Consider the following 24,386-nt stretch of genomic DNA (forward strand, 5'->3'; position numbering starts at 1 on the left):
ACTAGCTGGAGAAATGAGGAAGAAAGTCCCAGAGAAGATATTTGAGCTGACTTTTTAACAGTTAGAAGGCAAAAAGATGGAAAAAGATTTTTGAGGCTGAGGAAAGAGCATTTAGAAAAAGATATATAATAACGACATATTTTATGTGGTTTTCTCTGTGAGAAGTTCATTGTAGTTCAAGTATAAGGGGCATGAAATGCCGTAAAAGGAGAGGAGTCTCTAAAATAGACAAGAACCAGATCGTGAAAGGTGTTGCTCGTGACTGCCTTGGCATGCTGAAGACTCAGTGTGTGCATTTTGTTAATTTAAGGGCTTAATGAGGAAGAGTGGAAAATGTTCATGTAACCGTGTTTCACTTCCTTCTAATTTCTCGCAGGCTTCACCAAGTATTGCTTCCTAACTCTAGCTGAATACTTCTGCAGGCCACGCTTTTTAACTCTCTGTGTAATACTTAAATGCTATCTCAGTTATCACAGCTTTTCTACAAACTGAATAAAATTAGGAAAAATTTGAAATTCTAAAATTAGATTTACATTAGCTCTCTAAAATATTGTTGGAATTTAAAATATCATATTCATTTTATACAACTAATCTCTTTATTTAGCTCTCCTGTTTATATTCCCTATGATTACTTGTATTTTTTGTTCGAAAGCATAAAAATATTTTGAAAGTAAAATTGTAAAGCATATTTATATTGATTACAAAACGATACTTACGTAGCTTCTTCCTGCTTTTTCTCTGTTTTTAAAAAACGAGTGTCTCTTTTGAAGAGATTTTACCACACACACAGATACAAAAGCAAGGGAAAGTAATTTAAAATACTATTGAACTAAATAAAGCCAGGGGCCTCCCTGGTGGCGCAGTGGTTGAGAGTCCGCCTGCCGATGCAGGGGATACGGGTTCGTGCCCCGGTCTGGGAGGATCCCATATGCCGCGGAGCGGCTGGGCCCGTGAGCCATGGCCACTGGGCCTGCGCATCCGGAGCCTGTGCTCCGCAACGGGAGAGGCCACAACAGTGAGAGGCCCGCATACCGCAAAAAAAAAATAAATAAATAAATAAATAAATAAATAAAGCCAATGAAGCTTAAACCAATGGTTTATTTTATAGGAAGGCTCAAGTCAATATTTACCCATTCTTTTTTTTTGGAAGCCCAATATTTACCCATTCTTGAAAAGGAAAATCTGAAAGTGGAAGGTATATGTGTAAGCCTTCCCTTACTTTCAAGAAGCATTATATTACGGACTTTATGACAAACTCCATTTTAGTCACTGGAAATATAAAAATGAATAATACCGTCCATGCTCTCGATGGACTTGTTGTCTAGTGAAATATTAAGTTGAACCACATGAGATGTATAAATGTATATGTAAATGTATACGTAAACAAATTTGCAATAATAGAGATATGAACAAGGTGCTACGTGCCCTGCAAAAGTGCTTTGTGCTGCCTAGAGCAGTCTGTGAAGGCTTTCCAGAGATGACAGTTGAGCTGAGTTTCCGAAAATGGTTGAGCGTTCACGATGTGTTCACGGGAAGCAAAGAGAATGAGCACATTCCAGTAACAGGAAACAGCAAGTGCAGAGTTGCTGAACCGAGAAAGAGCCTGGCACGTGTGGGAAACTGCAGATACTTTAGATTGGTTGGAATGCCAGGTATGTGGTGGGTGCCAGGAGAGGCAGGTGAGGTAAGCAGAGGGCAGATGTTAGAAGGTGGGATGTACCAAGTCAAAGGGCTTGACTTTATCCTTGAAACTGGTGAAATGTGTATAACCCAGAGTGTGTGCAAGGCAACCTGTTCCGGTTCATAAAGAACATATTACTACTTCTAGTGTATTTACCTTTGTATTGTTTTTTTTTTATTTTCTAATTGTGTAGGGGTTATAGTGTATATAATTTTCTGCAGTACTGGATGTAAATCATTTATAAATAAATAAATATACATGTATTATGGTGTGTTATGGGCTGAATGGTGTCCCCCCACAGAATTTATGTTGAAATCCTAACTTCTGGTATCTCAAAGTATGACCTTAATTGGAAATAGGGTCATTACAGGTGTAATTGGTTAAGATGAGGTCATATTGGAGTCGAGTGGGCACCTAAGCCAATATGGTGCTCTTGAAGATAAAGGCAGATTTGGGGGTAATGCTTCTACAAGCCAGGGAACTCCAAGATTGCCAGCATACCATTAGGAGCTAGGGGAGAGGCATGGAACAGATCCTTCCCTCATAGCCCTCAGAAGGAACCATCCATGTCGGCATCTTGATCTTGGACTCCTAATCTCCAAAACAGTAAGACAATTTTCTGTTGTTTAAGCCACCCAGTTTGTAGGACTTGGTTACGGCCGCCCTAGAAAACGAGCACACGCTACGGTATCGGAAAGTTTAGAGACCCTGATTAGAGGATGGGGAGCAATAGAAGAGTTGGTTTATGTTTAAGAGTCCAAATTATTTATGTCCTGTAATTATTCAGTCTCAGAATTCAGTAATTTACTTAACTTGAATTGATTTCTTGACTTCCCAGTTCTTACTCTCCTTCTTTAAAACATTATAGTTTGCAAATAACTTGTTTGCATTTGTGTTTGGTATAGTTTATGGTAAAGGAAAAAGGAATTAGGAAATACCTTTAGGTCAAAACAGACGGAGATAATATGCAACAGTTTTAGGGGAAAAAAAATTACATTTAAGAAAAAAAAAGTATCATTTAATCCCATTAGGTAGAAATGGAACTAAGAAACAGGATCCTACCAACAGAAGTCATAAGCTGTAAAGAGTTTAATCAGTGCAAGGAGAATTGTAGGTAAGACATGCATTATTCTAGCTATCTAATCTTCAAGTATTAAGCACAACCAGTCCTTTTTATATAAGTCATATGTTAATCACTTGCCTGAGGTTCCAAAACAGAGTGATTGAGAGAGTTTTCAAGGCCAGGAATAATACCCTAAATTCAGATGTACCTATTTGAAGCCCGTTTTTGGGTCAGCAAAATCCAGAAGTCAGCAATACATTAATTAATTAATTAAAATACAAAGTATATTTTGTGTATTATATTTTGGGCATTTTAGATCTTTGTGGGCCATGGAATATTTGATAATTTTTGGCCTTACTTTTGCAAATCAACTGAAGCATTTTGAAATACTACCTTTTAAAAAATCCACATGGGGCTTCCCTGGTGGCACAGTGGTTGAGAGTCTGCCTGCCGATGCAGGGGATACGGATTTGTGCCCCGGTCCGGGAAGATCCCACATGCCGCGGAGCGGCTAGGCCCGTGAGCCATGGCCGCTGAGCCTGTGCATCCGGAGCCTGTGCTCCACAACGGGAGAGGCCACGACAGTGAGAGGCCCGCATACCGGAAAAAAAAAAAAAAAAAAAAAAAATCCACATGTATTGTAATAGTTCTGCCATCCTTCAGACAAGTAGTTTTCGGACTTTCTAAAAGAATCCATTCTTCAAATGAATTCTTATGTGGAAGCCCAATATACAATAACTACATTAAGCAGTTTACTCCATCACATAAGACCAAATATAGACCCTTGGTGTTTTAAATCTTTGTTTCTTATATCTAGCCTGGAAGTTCTGTATTTTGTGAATATATATTCTGTATTCACTGTTTAATATGTTAGCAGAATGAAAAGAAATTTACGTGATAGGAATAACAAATATGCTACTGACCTATGATCACAGGGCCTATGCTTGGAGTTGCTTTCCCATAGTGGGGTTGGATTTATAAGAATCCATCCATCTTCTCTAATTTGGTCCCCTTTGTGACCAACACAGCACTCTGTGACCTATATCTACTTGGTCAAGAATATAATATCCACTGTTCTCATTAAGGGACCTCCTTTTCTCTGCTTTTACCCCATTCTTTTAACAATTTTTGGTTTTGCTCTATTCATTTAACTACACCTTTGCTACCTTTGGACTCTAATAAACTCAAAAACCTGTTTGTCCAGTTTAGTACATGGTTATTTTTTCCCTCACCCATGACTTACAATCATATTGCTGTAAGCTGATAAATATTTGGAACTATGTATACTTTTTATCTGCTTAGATTATTATAAAAAGTAGCACCATGTGGAGAGGAGATAGCAGTGGAGACTCAGAATTAGAGTTTTCACATTCACGGTATTTATTAGATGAGTAACTTTTTTAAGATCAAGATAGGTCAGGTAGCCAATCTGACAGCCCATAAATCACAATCTAGAGACTTACCTACCTTTTTCTGAAGTGTACGTATAAAAGGATATAAATAACAGGCTTTTTAGATAATTGGTCATCAGTGATTCTTTTCAACAAAAATATAATTAGAGTCTTTATTCTTTTAGCAAATGTTTATTGAGCCCTTACCATGTGCTAACAATCATTATGCTAAGTTTTAAGTTTAAAGTGGCAGACTAAATGAACATGATCCCGGCCTTAGAGAATAGATGTATTACACAAAAAACTCTTTATATATATGTATACACACACACACACACACACACACACACTCCCTGGTATGAGTTATGAAGGAAATAAATGGAGTTCCACAGCAGGAGTAGAAGAAACTACTTTAAACTACTTTTTTTTTTGGGGGGGGGGGCGCCATGTGGCTTGCGGGATCTTAGTTCCCCAAGCTGGGATTGAACCCGGGGCCACCACAGTGACAGCACAGAGTCCTAATCACTGGATCTCCAGGGAAGCCCCAGAAGAAGCTACTTTAAATAGAATAGTCAGAAAAGGAACGGGAAGTGTAAAGAAAAGCATTCTAGGCAGAGAATAGCCTGTGCAAAGGCCCTGAGGGAGGAGGAAGGTGGGCTTTTTCAAGGAACAAGAAGAAAGTTAAGTTCCATGAGGAAAAGATTTTTCTCTTTTGTCTAGAACAATATTTTAAATAATAGACACTACAGAAATATTTGTGTATGACTGAAGGAATACCTGTATACCTAGGATGTAGTGAGTACAAGCTGAAGTTGGAAAAGTAGGCAAGATCTAGAAGACAACAAGTCCTGTTAAAAAAAAAACTGGGGTATGGGGCTTCCCTGGTGGCGCAGTGGTTGAGAGTCCACCTGCCGATGCAGGGGACACGGGTTCGTTACCCGGTCTGGGAAGATCCCACATGCCGCGGAGCGGCTGGGCCCATGGGCCGTGGCTGCTGAGCCTGCACGTCCATAGCCTGTGCTCCGCAACGGGATAGGCCACAACAGTGAGAGGCCTGCGTACCGCAAAAAAAATTTAAAAACTGGGGGATCTAATTTACATTTTATAAAGATCACTCACAACTGTGTGAGGAATTGTTTGGTGGGGAGCAAAAATGGAAGAAGGGAAACCCAGGTTCGTGAGTGCAGTAGAGGTGGAGACAGGTAGATCAAAGAAATCACTAAATGACTGTATGTTAGAGCCAAGATGAATGGGTTTAACTTCCTGTGCATTTCACCTCGTCAGCATCTTAGCAAAGTGAATGTATCTGATTTATCTTTGTATCCCTAGAACTACCACTGCCCCTCAACCCTCAGACCAAGCCCCAAAAGAAATTAACCTTTGGCAAAGAATTTAATCGAGCCCTTGAAGAAAATAATTTCAAAGTTTCTCCTGGGTCTTTGTATTATTGAGGGAGTGACCATCCTAAGTGAGGTCGCAAGGAAAATCAGAAATGTGGGTTATTCTGCAAGATTACAGACTTGGTCTTGTAAAAAAGTCAATGCCATGGAGGAAAAAAGAGAGAAACATTCTGGTCATCTACCTACTGTATAGCAACTTACGCCCAGTGAGTATCCCTTTTGAAGAGATTTTACCACACGTACAGAAGCAAAAGCAAGGGAAAATCATTTTTTAAATGTTGTTATGCTCAATAAACCCATGCAACTTAAACTAATGGTGACTTTTATAGAAGGCTTGCCCCTCTCACACCTCCTCTGGCACTATTGTAAGGGGATAGCTTGTTTTGTGGGGCCTCTACCCATAGTTCTAGGGAGTGACCAGCAGAGTTGAGTCTTGGTACTAGCAGAGAAGTCTTTGGGAAGCTAAGGAATGATTGCTTGGTGGAGAACTCAGAGGGACATTAAGACAAAACTCTCTTTTTCCCAACATATACTAAAAATAACCTTGAGTGGAGCTGCAAAGCTAATGTTTGTTTTATAACACTGATCAGCACCTAGGTTCTCAGTGAATGGGGATTTGCTACCTCTCAGAGTAGTCTGTTCTACTTTTGAATTGCCCTAGTTGTCAGGAAGTTATTTCTTTCACTGAGCCAAACATTCTTCCCCTCTTATTCCCACCCATTGTATGTGGTTGTACTCTCTAAAACCTTAGCAAATAAGGCTGATCTCTACTGTTGGAATTTTAAGATTTAATTTAATTTAATTTGGAATGGCTGCCTGGACCACTTTCCATCTTTTAATCTGTAAGAGAAAGTGAAGCTGTAGCAAGAGTTAAATTTAGTTGATGCCGTAGACAAAGTTCCCCATGTGAAGGCAAGTTTTGTCTTAAGATTTGCCAGTCTCTGCAGCATTTTTTTTTTTTTTTTTGGTATGCAGGCCTCTCACTGCTGTGGCCTCTCCCTCTTGCAGAGCACAGGCTCTGGACGCGCAGGCTCAGTGGCCATGGCTCACGGGCCCAGCCGCTCCGCGGCATGTGGGATCTTCCCGGACCTGGGCACGAACCCGTGTCCCCTGCATCGGCAGGCGGACTCTCAACCACTGTGCCACCAGGGAAGCCCCACTGCAGCCTTTTTAATGAGGCAACTCAGTCTGCTCCTGTATAACTGCCAATTTATTCTCCTGGATCTTAAAGGAACCCCAGCTCCAGGTGGGCAGGCCTCTGCTGGAATAATAATAATAATAATAATAACCAAAATAATTAAAAGCCAGATCACCGCCCTATTCCCTTCCCTCTCCCCCTTGCCTAAGCCCTCTACGTAACTGGTAGAATAGTATCAAGATCCTCCTTTTGAGTTCTAGGGTACTCATCCTCTCACTACCTTGCTCTTGGTATGACCTGGTGCTTCCCATTCCTGAGATACTGCCAGGTTCTGCAGAAGGGAGTGGCTGTCCCCTCGGCCCCAATCTCTGCATTTCTCTGCTGCACTGTTCCCTGCCCTCTTTCTTCATTAGCTATTCCTCCACCAGATTTCCTTCTTCCAGAAGTGTAATCTCTCAGCCAGGTATAGCCTCTACCATTCTCTTCATTTTGTGGTTTTACAAATGCTTCATTATCATTGTATTGGGGCCTCTTGGGGAAGAAGAGATAAATATGCATTGTCCGTCAGCCAACTTGAACCAGAATTGTAGTTAAAATCATATTTTAATATAACTCAATCATACTCCAGTGATTTTTTTAAACAATTCAGTGATTTTTAGCATATTCACAAAGTTGTGCAACCATCACCACAATCTAAGTGCAGGACATTTTCATCACCCCAGAGAAGCCACACACCATTAGCGGTCACCCCCTTTTTCCTCTCCTCTCCTGCCAGCCCCTGTCAATCACTAGTCTACCTTCTGTCTACAGATCTGTCATTCGTGCTGTTTGTAGAGGGGACGGGTGCAGACGGGGAGAAAGGTGAGCTCTGGTCTGGAGGGGAGCTTCTACTTCTGATCTCTGCTTATCTGCCATCCCAGAATTTGAAGAGAGAACTCCTTGCTTCTTTGAAGATTAATTTCATTCCAAAGATTCCATCTGACTTCCTAAGGTATTTACATACAGTATCTGTAAACATAAATAGATACATAGACAGATACCAAAATTTAATCTTATTTCATAACTTTAATCTTATTTCTTAGGAATGAGTAACCCTAGTACACACACGTGCACACACTCCCACCTTTTCCTGAGTTATATTTCAAAGCCTTCTTGTCTAAACTGCCAGTGAAGGACACCATGCCTCAAACACTTTCCTCTAAGTCCCTAATTCCTAGGTTTTTCAGATCAGGCGGCCATACCTGTGTCTTGTTGATTTTAGGTAAGATATCCAAAATACTAGGTGACAGTGAGGGTGGGAGACGGTAGAATGAACCATGGGGAATGAAGCCCCATGGTTTCATGGGGAAACACCCTCTCTGCCTTGTGTACAACCAGAACTGAACATGGGGAGATGAGGAGGGGTAACAGGTCAGTGTGGGAAGGCTCTTTAGTGGGTACTTTTTCTAGCCAGGGCATCTGGGCCTCCCCAGAACCCCCAGCCCTCAGGAGTGGTTCTTTGTGGTGTATCAGCCCCCCGTAGCCACCACTGGCTGTCGGGAGTGCCCTAATGACCAAACAAAGCAGAACAGGTACGACTCCTCATTATCCTGGGGAGAGGTATATATACAAAGGGGAGGCCTGGCAGACAGGTGGACAACTGAGTGGCTTCAACATGGCAGAAGTGACCAAGAAATCATGGAAGCCACAAACTACAAGCATCAAGCGGGGGAAGAAGAGGAAGACCCCCTCTCGGCCTGGATCAGGAGGCAAGGTCAGATGACCCTACCCAAGCTCCTTTTCTTCTTTCCCTTTTATGCCCTCTATCCCCCAACCCACCCCCAGATAATCCTGCCCCTGCCTGGCACAGACCTCCTCCTTAGCTACCCCCTTTCCACCCAGCCCCCTCCTCTTCTCCCAACGAATGACCTCTGGGCTCACCTTGTTGCCTTATCAGGTGGTGAAGATATGTAAGAAGGTAAAAAGACCACCTCACGTGTGTTCAAGAAAAAAATACTCTTCTGAAGTTTTAACTACTTCAAGAAGGCAGAAGAGAGCGAGAAGGGCCAAAAAGCTTCAGCCAATCCCATAGACTGAGCCAAAAGCAGCCAGGCCAGGCCCAACGGCCCCTGTAGAGCGACACCACTCTGAGATAAGACCCAAGCAAACATCACCTGCAGAGAAAACTTGAGAAACCTCAGACAATCTGCTGTATCTAGAGTCCTGGCTGCAGAGAAATGGCCAACTGAATAGAGACTGGCTCAGACGCTAACGTGGAACATGGAACACAAATGATGGTTCTTAAGGTCAGCAAGGTGTGAGAAGCCCCTCGAAAAAATAAAATTAGGCACTGTGCACAGAAATGAATCGTGTTGCGCTGGCGTTGTCCGATATTGTTTCTCAAAGTACAAGAGATGACAGAGAAGCTTAGCATCTTTGATCCCCGCATATCCACCTGAGGAGAAAATGTACACGCATCTCACCAGGGGTGGAAAATATCCTTTCCACCAGGTTCCCCAGCTCTGGCAGACCAATTTCACCATTTCTGTACTGGGTAGTCAACACTTATTTTAAGTGTGAGTGAAGTCAGCAGAGCACAGCAGTGCCAAGTACACTCTAATAGATTTAAAGGCAGCGGAGAAGGGAAAGGGGGAGAAAGAACAGGGAGAAAGCTCTGACTTGCTCAGTCATAACGCAGAACTGAGCTGCGCCGGTCACTTGGGATAATTCAGTTGTGAATTGAAGGCCCCTGAGCCTCAGGGCTCCCTCATCCTTTGTTGACCTTGTGGTGAGTTTTGTAACAAAGGAAAGGGCAGCACCAGGCCCAGCCACCAGGAGAGGATAATCACGAGGCCACACTGAGCAGAGACCTTACCAGATACTCGTTGCTGGTCTGATTATGCCCGCCTTCCCCAGTCTCACCCTCCCCATCAATCATTCTTCCCCTTTAAAGCCCAGAATGGAGCGCTCACTCAGAGTCCCCCACAGAGGCGGAAATGGTTGGGAGTCTAATATTTATAGGTTAGAACAGTGATCCTCAAAAATGTGTTTTGTGTCTCTCCAAGAATTTGAAAAAACTATGCACCTCCTTACACAGTTTTAAGTTAACGTTCAAAATTTTTATCATGAGTTTAAATATTTACTAAGGACATAATTTCTAATTTATTGTAAATGTTGCTATTAAAAGTAATACTATTACATCAGTTTTTTTTCTTGTTTTAATTTATAGTCTGATGTATATTTTTATCTGGATAAATTCCACCCCAGTTTGCTATGGAATTATACTAGAGGGGTGCCACCAGACAGGGTTATTATTTGGCGTGTATTTTTCTCTCAAAGCTTTGAATCTTTGAACATGCACATGGTTGAGACTCAGTTCTTTGCCATGCCATATAAATGAGATGATTTTTTTTCTGTACATTTTTAAAGGCTGCTATTATGTGATATTGGCCTGAACCGTAAGCACCTATCTGACTGCCGTGCGCTCTGTGCCCGTGGAACATGTTAGCTGCAGGCTGCACACCAGCAGTGGAACCAATGAACTGATTGTAGGCGGTTGTTTAGGAGTAGTCACATAAAAACCAGATGTCCAGTGTTGTACAGCATCTTTGTGAACAGGAATGTCCTGACCATATTTTGCTAGTGAAAAATATAACACAGGTGTATTTCTATAGATTTGCTGAAATTTAGAATGCTTACAGCATGACACCAAAAACAGTCCCCTGTATCACCTTTTGGCTTTCTTCTATGTCTTTTTATTAAATTTAAAACACGTTTCTTTGTCCCTGGGAAGATGGATCCACAGAAAATGATAGCATTAGTTGTCTCTGGAAAGGGGAACTGAGTGGCCTTGACAGGCATGAGAGGGAAACTTCTATTGTATGTCCTCTTGTATCTGTTGACTATTAAGCCATGTGAATGCATTGCATGTTCATATTTAAAATCTAAAAAATAAGAGTTAACTGTGTGATAACTTAAAAGAAGACTTTGCTTGCCTGAATTGTAGTAAGATGTATTTATTTTGGTTTTCAATCATTAAAACATTTGTCTAGTTCTTGAAGATTTATCTAATTTATCCAACAAGCTTACATAGTAATAACATAATGGCAACAAGAAAATTACTGTCAAGAAGACATCAAAACAGTATAGTGAAGCCAGATTAGGAAAGAGGGGCCCAAATAGGAAATTAAGACTCAGTACCCCAACTTTTATTTTTTTAAACTGGGAAGGAATTCCCTGGTGGTCCAGTGGTTAGGAATCTGTGCTCTCACTGCCAAGGGCCTGGGTTCGATCCCTGGTCTGGGAACTAAGATCCCATGAGCTTTGCGGTGCGGCCAAAAAAAAACAAGATTATATAAAATAATTAATTAAATAAAAAAATGAGAGATTAGTACAATGAACATCCGTATTAACACTCTTCATTTCAGTTTCACCAGTTGTTAAATATATTACAAATACAATGTTTGCATTATCACTAATAATTATTGGTCTTCCACAGGCCCAACAGACCCCAGTGCTGTCTGGGACCTTTTTGATCTTGTTAACAGCTTCATCAGACTGTCCTATCAGGACTTTGCCCTGTGAAACTGTAGAGCATATTATTCTCCTATCACCAGAGCTGCTGGTCTGGTATCCTCAAAGATACTGCAGACCTGAGGGTGCTACGTACTTTCACAACTTGGATCTAGGCTCATTTATGGTCTAAGAAAATCATGAGAACTTGGCATTAACTGAATTGTTACTTAACTTTTGTCAGGTGTGTTGTAGGTAGGTACTGTGGAACTGGTATAAGGGAAGGAAAGAATTAGGGCTCCTTGGAGGAGTTAAATCCCTTCATGGTAAACCAGTGACCTAGGAATAAAATGTTTCTCTGAGTTCTATGAGCCACTCTAGCAAATTAATCAAACCACAGGAGGGCGTTGTGGGAACCTCCTCTTTATAGCCAGTTGGTGAGAAGCACAGGTAACCACCTGGACCTGTGATTAGTGTCTGAAGTAGGGGGCAGCCTGGTGGGACTGAACCTTAACCTGTGGGATCTGATGCTATCTCCAGGTAAATAGTGTCAGAACTGAGTTGAATTGTAGGACACCCAGCTGGTGACTGAGAATTGGTTGGTGTGGGGAGAAAACCCACACATTTTCATTGGTGTCAGAATCGTAATAAACAAATAGATGCAGGATTCAGGTGCCAAACCGAAAGAGAGAACTAGGACACTTAAATGAGATTACTGTTAGAACATCTACATCTAATTTAAAAACAAATTATGAGGCTAATAAAGCAACTTCAAAGTAAAAGAAAGTGGTACGAACTTCCTGGTTTCATCTCTCTCCCTCTGCATTTAAGAAATAAAGAGTGTAGGGCCTCCCTGGTGGCGCAGTGGTTGAGAGTCCGCCTGCCGATGCAGGGGATACGGGTTCGTGCCCCGGTCTGGGAGGATCCCATATGCCGCGGAGCGGCTGGGCCCGTGAGCCATGGCCGCTGAGCCTGTGCGTCCGGAGCCTGTGCTCCGCAACGGGAGAGGCCACAACAGTGAGAGGCCCGCATACAGCAAAAAAAAAAAAAAAAAGAGTGTAAACTGGAGAAGAAATATTTGTCTACATGCTTTGCCCAACAAGACCTCCAAATAGCAGAAGTGCAGACTTCCTGGTGGTCCAGTGGTTAAGAATCCGCCTTCCAATGGGGACGCGGGTTCAACCTCTGGTCAGGGAACTAAGATCCCAAATGCTGCAGGGCAACTAAGCCCACACGTTGCAACTACTGAGCCCTCGAGCTCTGGAGCCCATGCGCCACAACTAGAGAGAAGCCTGCATGTTGCAACAAAGACCCAACGCGGCCAAAAATTTAAAAATAAAATAAATAATAAAGAAATAAATATTTTAAAAAATAGCAGAAGTTACTTCAGAGAAGGAACTGTTTCTATTGGACAAAGAAAAAGGATAATTAACAGGGACCATTCTGGAGAGAATCATGTATCTCATGGTGGGGATTTCTGGGGAGTCTTTAATGAGGGTTGAACCTCAAGAAGCCAGACAGGCTGCTGATGACACTGCCCCCCCACCAACACCCCCCCCACACACACCAACACAAAGGAATTACCCTCATTCAGGAACTGAGAGACTTAATCTCAGAGCTCCTCTCTGTTCTCGCAAACCTGGGTCCCAAAGAAGGCCCCCAGATAGACCATTTTTTCTTAAAAACATTCTTCATACTTGATCTGATATTGTTTACTTTTTAAATGCAATCCATCAAAATATTTTTCTATTTTCTAGGTTATTTCTATTTAAGTATAAAATTAATTTATTATTATTATTATTATTTTTTGCGGTACATGGGCCTCTCACTGTTGTGGCCTCTCCCGTTGCAGAGCACAGGCTCCGGATGTGCAGGCTCAGCGGCCATGGCTCACGGGCCCAGCCGCTCCGCAGCATGTGGGATCTTCCCGGACCAGGGCACGAACCCGTGTCCTCTGCATTGTCAGGCGGACTCTCAACCACTGCACCACCAGGGAAGCCCTAAAATTAAATTTATTTTAATAATAGTATATGCAGAATTCTAACTTCCAGATACCTCCATTCATCAATTTCTTAAAAGCTTTTTAGTTTAAGGTTTTCACGATATTTAATCCATACTTCCGTGGACTTTTATGTTCTTAATCCCATGATTTTTAACTTTCTGTTTAACCTAAACCTCGGATATGGGAACCATCTTTTCACATACTTGTACTTTAGTTGTTCATCCTGCCCAAATGTCTTGCATTTGACTGAACATGCCCAGTTCTTCTGACAACTTTTCACAGGTCTAATTTAACAAACCTTTAATCAGTTGCTGTTCTCTGAACACTCTCCAAGTTTTTTTTTCTGTATATAACATGGCATGTAAAATTGAATATAGTTTGATCCAACTGAAGCCTGGCCAGTGCCAAATAAAGCAAAAGTAATTGCTTTTCTCCTTTTTCTCATATATGCCTTAATACAGTCCTATTAAGTACTTGTCTCATTTCAACATAGAGAAGACTCATCCAACTTGACACCAACCATACTTGTTGGATCTCACTTGGCTTTGTTTCACTCATGGCTGTCTTAATCGGTATTTCCACATGTTTGTTGCAACTCAGTAGCATATTAAAAGTTAAATGTTAAATTCATAAGAGGATTCCATGTATTTTTCCTTCAAAGATTGTTCCATGAACCATTGGTATAAATGTGGAATTTAGTGCTTGAGTCTCAAGGACCCCAAGGCTTGAATAATTCAGAGTATTTCTGTGATGTGAACTGGAAAGGATTCAGATGGCTAGATACCAAGAGAGGTTGCTGAAACCTGCAGAAGCAGCAGGCTGGCTTTGCTTTCTCCTATCAGAGTTCAGCTGTAAGCACTATAAACCAATTTCAGCCAACTTAAGCAAAGGGGAGTTTATTGGAAAGATATCCGTATTTTCAGTAGGCTGAAGAACCATGCTCAGAAACTAGCAAACACCAAGAATGCTCCAAAAAGCAAGAATCTCAGCCATGCTCTGAAGAAGAGCATTAGCGTCCGCTTGTTGAGACTGTTGTTTGGTTCCTCCCTAGTCCCTCAGGGTTCTAAACCCTAGTGTTGCAGGAAAAATGCAGGGCAAGAGGATGGTCGTGTCCCAAGTCTCAAGTGAGTCCCTGGGATGGGCCGCCAAGTGAGGGTCCTTGGCTTCACACAGGGAAGAATTCAAGAGCGAGCCACAGTGAAGCAGAAGCAAGTTAATTTAGAAAGATACATATTCCACAGACAGAATGTGGTCTGTCTCAGAAGGGAGACTGGCCCCCAAATATGGGGTGGTTCATTTTTATGGGCTGGGTAGTTTCATAGGCTAACAAGTGGGAAGAGTATTCCACCTATTTTGGGGAAGGGACGGGGATTTCCAGGAGTTGGGCCCCACCCACTTTTTGGCCTTTTATGGTCAGCCTCAGAACTGTCCTGTTGCTGGTGGGTGTGTCATTTAGCATGCTAATGCATTACAGTGAGGCTCAAGTTCTACTGGAAGTCAAATCTTCTACCATTTTGGGCCTAATTGATTCTAACCAGTTTATGTCATACCCTCGGCTATGTCATTCCTTTAAAGGTTGCACCCTGCCCCCTGTTTCACTGGGCCCTGATCTTAGACACTGTGGGAATCCTAGAAGACCCCATCAGTGCCCTTTAGGACATTACAGTCTAGACAGGAGAGAAAAATATACAAATAATGAAATATAAAGCCAAGTATTTTGGGTCTTCTCTCGTGGTCCAGTGGTTAAGACACTGTATTCCCAATGCAGGGGGTTCGATCCTTTGTCAGGGAACTAAGATCCCACATGCTGCACGGTGCAGCCTGAAAAACAACAACCAAAAAAAAAAAAAAAACACCAAGTGTTTAGCTTGCTATAAGAAAATTATAATGTGTTAACATCGAAGTCTGGGAAGGTCCTGGACACGGAGCTTTCACTCCCTCTACCCGTAGAATCAGGACATGTCACCTTCTCAGCATGTCAATGTGTTCATCATCCAGGAAACTCCACTGAGCCTTAGCTTACAGAGTTTTTACTGGGGTTTCATTACTTAGGAACTAACATTGGCCATATGATTGAACTCCATCTCCAGCATTCCTCCCCTTTCTGGAGCTCTGGCTGACTCAAAGCCCCAGCCTGCTAAACACAGGGTTGGTCTTCCTGGTAACCAGGCCCCATCCTGAGCCATGTCATTAACATAAAATCAGGTGTGATCCAAGGGGCTCATGAATAACAAAGATACTCTTATCATTCAGAAAATTCCAAAAGCTTTAGAGGCCAGGTGAAAGGAACTCAGAACAAAGACCAGACAAAGACATTTTTTCATAATAATGAGTTAGCCAGGGGCAAGTTAAATAGCAATGATTGTGGTATATTATTGGGTTGGCCAAAAATGTTTGTTCAGTTTTTTTGTAATATGGAAAAAGCCAAATGAACTTTTTGGCCAACCCAATACTTACTCCCTAAGAAGTTATGTAATGGTCAAGTTACTTTCCGCCTGAACTTCATACTATCTCTGTACCCCTTATGCTAATAATTACATTCAGATAAATCTCCCTTCTGTCTATAGAGATGGAGAACTGCATGTTCTCTCCTTCATTTAGCTGATTATTACTTTTCACAGTGAAGTAGAAATGTGTGATATCCCTCATTCTGGTACAATTTTAACATTTTTAGGACTCTGCTTCATTCATCCTTTAGCTCTTGCCATTCTTATAAAAAAATTGTTTTGTAATCTTTGGGTGATGATATACATTTGATATTTGTTGAATACATAATCTAAGAATCACATCCTTCGCATTTTTTCATCCTTTTTTTTTTCTTTTTTCCCCTTTCCATGGATCTGTCTCTCCAACTTCAATACCAGAAATCAGTCTAGTATTAGAATCCTCTTTGGCAGTTAAGATTGATCTGTGTCAATTAGGATGCTTTCAGCTGCAAGTGATATGAATAAGTAAACACACCAACTGGCCTAAACCATAGGATTTTTATTGGCTAACATAAGTTCCCTGGAGCTAGAAATTTGGCTAGCATATCTAAATCTCATGGGATACAAGGACAAGGGGTAGGTATTTGAACAAAGGAGCTGTTAGAAAGGAGGAGGAGCAACATGGACACTGGGTGGGCAGCCAGCATTATTCATTGTACCTGAAATAACTGAACTGACAAATTGATAATAACAAAAACTACATTTACATAGTCATACAGTGCTTAAATTTATACAGTACTTACTATTCTGGGTGCTTTGCATGTATTATAACAGCCCTATAAATCAGATAACGTGTATTGTTCTTCTCTGGCCGTCCAGTGGTCGGGGCTTTTGCTGCGGTGTCCTGGGATCAATCCCTGGTTGGGGAACTGAGATCTTGCAAAACGCGTGGCGTGGCCAAAAAAAAATTTAAAAAGCAGTTCACGCATTTCTTTCACCTCCCACTCCCCTACCTCTGGCAACAACCAATCTATTCTCTGTATCTATAAGCTTAGCTTTATATACATATTTTAGATTCCACATTTAAAAAAGATCATACAGTATTTGTCTTTTTCTGTCTGACATCTCACTATTTCACTTAGCATAATGCACTCGAGGTCCATCCATGTTGTTGCAAATGGTACAATTCCATTCTTTTCTTATGGCTGAATAATATTCCAGTGTGTGTGTGTGTGTGTGTGTGTGTGTGTGTGTACATATATATATATATATATATATATATATATATATATATATATACCACAATTTCTTTATCCATTCATCCATCAGTAGACACTCAGGTTGTTTCTATATCTTGGTTACTGTAAATAAGGCTGCAATGAATGGGGTGCATTTATCTTTTTGAATTAGTCCATTTTCTCTGGATAAATGCCCAGAAGTAGAATTTCTGTATCATATGATAGTTTTATTCTTAATTTTCTTAGGAATCTAAATACTGTTTTGCATAGCAGTTGCACCAATTTACATTCCCACAAACAATGCAGAAGGGTTCCCTTTTCTGTACATCATCTTTGAGTCCTTTTGATAATACCCATTTTGACACGTATGAGGTGATATCTCATTGTGGTTTTGATTTGCATTCGCCTGATAATTAATGATGTAGAGCATCTTTTCATGTACCTGCTGACCATCTGTACATCTTTGGAAAAATGCTTGTTCATGTTATCTACCCAGTTTTTAATTGGATTATTTGTTTTCTGATATATGAGTTCATTATATATTTTGGATATTAACCCCTTATCTGATATATGATTTGCAAATATTTTCTCCCATTCAGTAGGTTGCCTTTTCATCTTGTTGATGGTTTCCTTTGCTGTGCAGAAGTTTTTTAGTTTGATGTAGTCCCACTTGAATTTATTTTTGCTTTTGTTGCTTTTGCTTTGGGTGTCTATTGTTCTTATTCTAAAAATGATGAGATTGAGAGAGATTAAGTGACTTGCAATGATATTGCACAAAGATGAATTACTAAGAGCTATCACAGTAATTTTATCAGCACAATCCAATTACTTGGGGGTGATGAGATGTGAAACTCAGAGTAAATTCTTGCTTGATTTTGTGGCTTGCATGTAAGATCCTCCCAAAAGTAGTCAATTATAACTTAATAAATAATTCAAGTAATTTATTAAGAATATGTAATGTGACAATAGCCAAAAGGTGGAAACAACCTCATTTTTTATTGATAAATGAATGGACGAACAAAATGTGGTATTTCCATAGAAGTGAGTATTATTAACCTTAAAAAGGAGTGAAATTCTGATACATGCTACAACATGAGTAAACCTTGGAAACTGTGCTAAGTGAAATAAGCCAGGCACAAAAGGCAAATACTGTATGACTTCACTTACATAAGGTGCCTGGATTAGTCAAATTCATAGAGATGAAAAGTAGAATAGTGTTCAACGGGGGCTGGGGGGAATGGGTTAATGGGTAGTTATTGTTTAATAGGTACAGAGTTTCAGTTTAGGATGATGCAAAAGTGATGATGAAATCTTTACATGGATTACCTGATTTAATCTTCACAACAGCCCTATGATGTAGATACTATTATTATCTCCATTCTGTGAATAAGAAAATCAAGGCACAGAGTGGGTTAAGTAATTTGATCAAGATAATACAGTTGGTAAATATTAGAGCTAAGAATTAAACTTAGGCAGTTGACTTCAGAAGTTATCTTGTATTGGTTAATTTTATTACATCCCTTGAGGGAATTTGAGATGCTTTAGGGGGCTGAAAATGGGGGGATTCCTGCCCTACCAACCAATATTTTCAACTTGTTCAGTTTCATGTCCAACACCTGAATAGGGAAAATGAATTCATAGAGTTGTTGATTATTTTATTTATTTTTTGCATTGCAGAATCTTATTTTGGAAGAGACTTTTTGGTTTTTCTACACATTGGACTTTCATGTACAGTTAAATTTTCAAGATAATTTTGGAGACTAACATGGAGTTTTTTACTTTCATTTTTGCCAAGGTAAGTGCAAGAAAATATTAAACTATCATTCATCACCACTGCTAACAAAAAGGACATCGTAACAGCAAAATAAATAGGAAAGTCATAAAGACAGAGAGAAAGAAAATTCAATTCAGTTGGGTACGTTTACCCTTATGAAAGTGTCACTCACTGCATGTTTCTTATTCCTCTGAATGTACCAGTGGCTAGTGGAAACCTTGACATACAGAAGCAACATTCTTAGAAAAAGCACATGAGTATTTGGTCTCAGTCAACCACCTTCCACCAATATCCAGCGCTTGAATTCATCACATTCTTCCAGGTGGCAGGGAGCCTCTGATGTCTCACTTGGAAGAATGTGCTTTCTCTTAGGCATGTTTTAATGACAGTCATCACTGGGCTGTTTGAAAGTCTTGTGGGGACCTGCAGAGCACATGTTTCTTTAGTCAGAGGGCAACACTAGCTGTAGCAGGACATTTAACCTTTGGACATTTAACCTTTTATAGCTCATGGCATAAAATTTCTCTACATGCCGATTTGGAGTATAAAGTACAAGGTGATTTTATGGTTTTTAAATCTTTCTCATTTGCCGGTCCCTTGATTCCCATCTCGGTGGGCCGCCATTGTGATCTCTAACAGGAAAACTGATAGATTTGAAAGTATTGTTTATGTTGCTCTCTATACAGACACAATAAAAAATAGTTTGTCTCTCATTCTCTTGAAGAGACAAAAATATATTTTTTAAAAATCTCACAGTAGCTGTTGAGATGTGTGCTAGCTTGATGAACATGTGCTGAATATGGAAATGCTCTTCCAGGCCAAGGAAATCTCAAAGAAAATTATCACCTTAAAAAGGTAATTTTAACATTGCAGCACATTTAAATTTCCTCAGGTATCACCAGCCTGAAGGTACAAGAGGAGAGTAACATCAACAGTAATAATTCAAATTCCACCGACTCTTGCCCCCACTGATTTACAGACAAACTTCGCATTTGTTTCTGGGCAGTCCCAGGGTGTGTTTGCAAAGTGCCCGAACAGTTCTGGGAAGTTTTCCTATGGTCCCCATCAGAAGGCAGGGCTGGGACTTCCCCGGCCTTCCCGTGGTTAAGACTTCACCTTCAAGCGCAGGGGCTGCAGGTTCGATCCCTGGTCGGGGAGCTAAGATCCCACATGCCTCGGGGCCAAAAAACCAAAACAGAAAACAGAAGCGATATTGTAATAAATTCAGTAAAGACTAAAAAGTAAAAAAACGAAAAGAAGGCAGTGCTGCTTCTGCCCAGCCATGGGCTTTGGCACAACCTGCCCCACAAGTCAGCTGAGCCTCAGCGGCGGGTGCACGGTAGGCTGGTGCTGAGGTTCCTGCTGCACGTATGGAAAACATGGTCCCTTCTGTGTAATTGCAGCTCCAGCTCTAGGTAACCAACCTATGCTCTTACTTTTATGTTAAGGCTTATTTTTATTTTAGAAAAACTTCTTTCGTTAGTAATGGCCTGAAATACGTGAAGATTATGTTTGGAATCAAGCACTTGAATTCACTCCTTCCTTCAGTGAATATGTATGGAACGCTAGTATGTGCCAGGCAGTGTTCTACATGCTGGGGATAAGTGATAAAACAAACTAAGCCCCCGCCCTCGTGGAGAGTAACAATCACCAAATTAACATTGAGTTCATGATGCCAACTCATTTCTGCAAATAGAACATCTTGATTTCCATCAAGTTTTCTGAGATTCTGGTCTAAAGAATTGCTACCTTCAATAGCACAAATCATGTGAGGGGGAGAGGGGCCAGTTACGTCTTTTCTCTTTTATAATTAACGTAACTGTAAAAAGAGGAGGAGAGTTCTGAGGGTAAAGGCAGAGAGTGTTGCAGTCTCGCTAGATTTCAGGTTGAGCCTCTCACTCTGACTGACGCCATTTACACTCCGTGCAACTCTTCCCTAGATCTTCGCCAGGACTTGACAGTTCAGGACACTATAGACTAGTTTACTTTCTAGTGCATTTTATGTCATTGGGAAGCCCTTCAGTGCCCAAATACTATATCTGGAAAAAAAGAATCCTTTTGTTATGCTGAAGTATTTAGGCCTGAAGTGTACTCATGTTTGCCACTTACTTTGAAATGTATCAAAGAATAAGATGGATTAATGTATGATAGAGGGATGCATAGATGGTTAGGTATGTAATAAAGGAAATATAACAATGTTAACTATAGAGTCCAGGTGACAGGTATACATATAATTAGGTCACTGGATAGGTCATGGTATAATTCTTTCAACTTCTCTGTGTTTGAACATTTATGTAGTAAAATATTGAATAAAAATCTCTTTACTAGACTGAAGATTTATATTTTTTAGTTCACATTATGGAATTAAAATTTTGTGAAGACAATATTTAAATTACCTTTCAGTAAAATTGTCTTCATTAATGGACATGGATTAATTTTTCTTAACATGGATTAATTTTTAAATGTTTTTAAAAACACTGGGGGGAGGGGGAATTGGAGGAAGGTGGTCAAAAGGTACAAACTTTTAGTTATAAGATAACTAAGTACTAGGGATGTGCTGTACAACATGATGACTATAGCTGACACTGCTGTATGACATACAGGAAAGTTGTTAGAGTCTCATCTAAGAGCTCTCCTAAGAGCTCTCATCTCAAGGAGACATTTTTTTTCTTTTATTGAATCTATGGGATGATAGATGTCACTTGAACCTATTGTGGTAATCGTTTCACAATATATGTAAATCAAGCCATCATGCTGTATGCCTTAAACTTGTACAGCAGTGTTTGTCAATTATTTCTCAATAAAACTGGGGGGGAAAAGCACTTCCGTGTTTCTTTTTAGAAAGTTTATACAATGGGAATGTGAAATTGCTATATGATATTTTTGTTTTAAAGAGGCATATCTTCCTAGAATATCTATTTCACATACTCAGGCAATTGTTAACAAGTTTAACTATTAATAAATTCACTTTTTAAAATAAAATCAGAGAGGCAACTGTTTGACAACTGCTGAAAATGCTTTTTCTTAGAGGAGCTGTATTGGTCAGGGTTCAAAGCAGAGAACAAATCTACTCTTCAGTAATTTAAGCCAAAAGGGATTTATTACATGGTCTATTACAAATGGTTGGCAGGGTTGAAAAAACAGCCTGCGGGCTAAGCTTCAGGAGTGACTCACAAATCTAGGCTATAGAACCGAGCTGTCAAGGGACTATTGTTCAGGCCATTCTAGAAGGCCACCTGTTGAATGGGGAAGCCACCCCTACAGCCACTGGTTCCACAGCCATATGTCCTTCACTACAATACACCCTGTCACGAAGATGCCTCATAACCTGCCCCTCCCCCACTTAGTTCACTCTACATAAGTGCCTCTAGTGGTGGAATTTATATCACATTAATAACTCTAGCTGCAAGGGAATTTGAGAAATGCATTTTTAGCCTTCTAGATACTAAAGCCCAAGAAGGCATGTTAAGAAGAGGGTGGCATTAAATGAAAGACTGTTGGAGACTTTTTGATGAACAAATCAGCCTGACAGCACTCACTGATCTAACATTACCATTGAGTGTCTACGTCACTAAACACTGTAGCCCTTCTGCTGGGTGTAATGAGTAAATGGCAGCACCTATGAAGCCTTCTTGCCCAAAACATCAAACCTGAATCTGAGAAAGCCACCAGATACAACTATCAAGTTTACAAGAAATAGAGGGATAGAGGCACATGTTAACACCACCACAGGGATGCAATCAGCAAAATCCAGTGTAGGAAACTTCATAGGACAAATGACACAGTTCAACAAATAAATGGCAAAGGAAAAAAAAGGGAGGGGAACCTAAAATTAAGAAATTTAAGAGGTGTTTCAAGTAAATGCAGTGTGTGAATCTTGTATGCATCTTGATTCAAACAAAACAATTGTCAAAAACATTTTATGAGACTCTCAGGGAAATTTGAACATGTATAATACTTGGAAAATTGATCGTATTAAAGAGTTATTAATTTTTTAGATGCGACAATGGTATGGTATTGTGGTTATGTCAACAATAGTTTCAGTCACTTAGACAATAAGCTCTTTGCTTTTCAGTTGGTTGTATATTGTTTCTTTCATAATTTATGGCTTCGTGTTTATTTATTTATTTATTTATTTGCTGTATTGGGTCTTCGTTGCTGCATGGGGCCTTTCTCAAGTTGCAGCAAGCGGGGGCTACTCCTCGTTGCGGTGCACGGGCTTCTCATTGTGGTGGCTTCTCTTTGTTGTGGAGCACGGGCTCTAGGCGCGCGGGCTCAGCAGTTGTGGCGCACGGACTTAGTTGCTCTGCAGCATGTGGGGTGTTCCTGAACCAGGGCTTGAACCCGTGTCTCTGCATTGGCAGGCGGATTCTTAACCACTGTGCCACCAGGGAAGTCCGTGTGTTCTATACTAGAGAGAAAGTTTATTGTGCTAGGCATTTTATGTATGTTAAATAATTTAATCCATGTAACAGTCCTTTGGTAAAAGGAAATTATGGTGTTCATTAAGGGAAACACCGATTACAGCCTTTCTGGAAGTGGATAAAAACAAATATCTGTTTTAAAGTACACTTAGTATGTTTAGGAAGGAGCACGGAGGCAGAGAGTCTTTCAGGGAAGGAACACCATTAGGCATCTCAGCTAAGTAATGGGTAAGGCAAATTATCAGAGATCTCCTTTCAAGAAAACAGATTTGTTAGATTCCATAAAGTAAACGTTAGATTCAATGTTCAGAATATTTTCAAATTCTTCCCTTGTCCCTAAAACTATGAGAGAGGGTGAAACCCAAAACACACTCCCAGCAGGGTGAGCTAAGGGTGAGAAGCACATTGAGAGTCTTGATATTTTCAGACACAGCCAAGGGGATGACACCTGGCCCATCAGTGCGTCTAAAACTAGTTGGGCAGAATCTTGAGTTTGCTGTCAATGGGCTTAGACCATGCATTCTGAAACTTTGTTCTTGGAGGCCAGAAGACCTTTAGATATGATAGTGGATTCTGCCCCTCCAAAACTCAACTCTACCCAACAAAATCTTACTCCTTATTTCTCTCACTAGGAAGAATTTAAATTTAATTTAAATTTTCTCCTGTACGGGGAGGGCAATAATGGAAAACAAAAGTTTCAGAAACACTGCCTTAGGCCAAAAGATGTTTTATTTAGAATACAGTGATTTTTTTTAAACTATAGCTGATTTGCAGTGTTTCAAGTATATAGCAAAGTGATTCAGTCGTGTGTGTCTTTTTCAGCTTATTTTCCATTATAGGCTATTACAAGATACTGAATATAGTTCCTTGTGCTATAGTGCTATACAGTAGATCCTTGTTGTTTATCTGTTTTATATATAGTAGTGTGCATTGGTTAATCCCAAATTCCTAATTATTCCTCCCTCCACTTTCCCCTTTGGTAACCATAAGTTTGTTTTCTATATCTGTGAGTCTATTTTTGTTTTGTAAATAAGTTCATTTGCATCGTTTTCTTAGATTCCACATATAAGTGATGTCATGTATTTGTCTTTCTCTGTCTGACTTGCTTCACTTAGAATGATTATCTCTAGGTTCATCCATGTTGCTGAAAAGGATGATTATCTCTAGGTTCATCCATGTTGCTGCAAATGACATTATTTCGTTCTTTTTTATGGCTGAGTAATAGTCCATTGTAGAATACAGTGATTTTTAAATCATGTTTTCATGTTCTTAGAAATGGATATCATTACGTTTTTTAACACCTTTATTAGAGTATAATTGCTTTACAGTGGTGTCTTTTTTCCTGCTTTATAACAAAG

The 24,386-nt window shown here is 40.3% G+C and overlaps 1 protein-coding gene across 4 annotated transcripts in view; it reads left to right on the top strand.

Annotated features, from left to right (window-relative positions):
- Nucleotides 1-24,386, top strand: part of LOC309810554 (uncharacterized protein) — a 91,686-nt gene that overhangs the window by 12,087 nt on the left and 55,213 nt on the right. For all 4 annotated transcript variants that reach the window (XR_014295018.1, XR_014295019.1, XR_014295020.1 and 1 more), the window contains one exon: nucleotides 18,508-18,625. Coding sequence is in view for 1 of the 4 variants with exons in the window: in XM_082632645.1 (XP_082488771.1) it covers nucleotides 18,596-18,625 (30 nt within the window). In the remaining 3 variants the exon portion in view is untranslated. The remainder of the gene's footprint in view (nucleotides 1-18,507; nucleotides 18,626-24,386) is intronic.

The sequence above is a fragment of the Mesoplodon mirus genome (genome assembly GCF_964341445.2).
Source record: "Mesoplodon mirus genome assembly, chromosome: 9".
NCBI lineage: Eukaryota > Metazoa > Chordata > Mammalia > Artiodactyla > Ziphiidae > Mesoplodon > Mesoplodon mirus.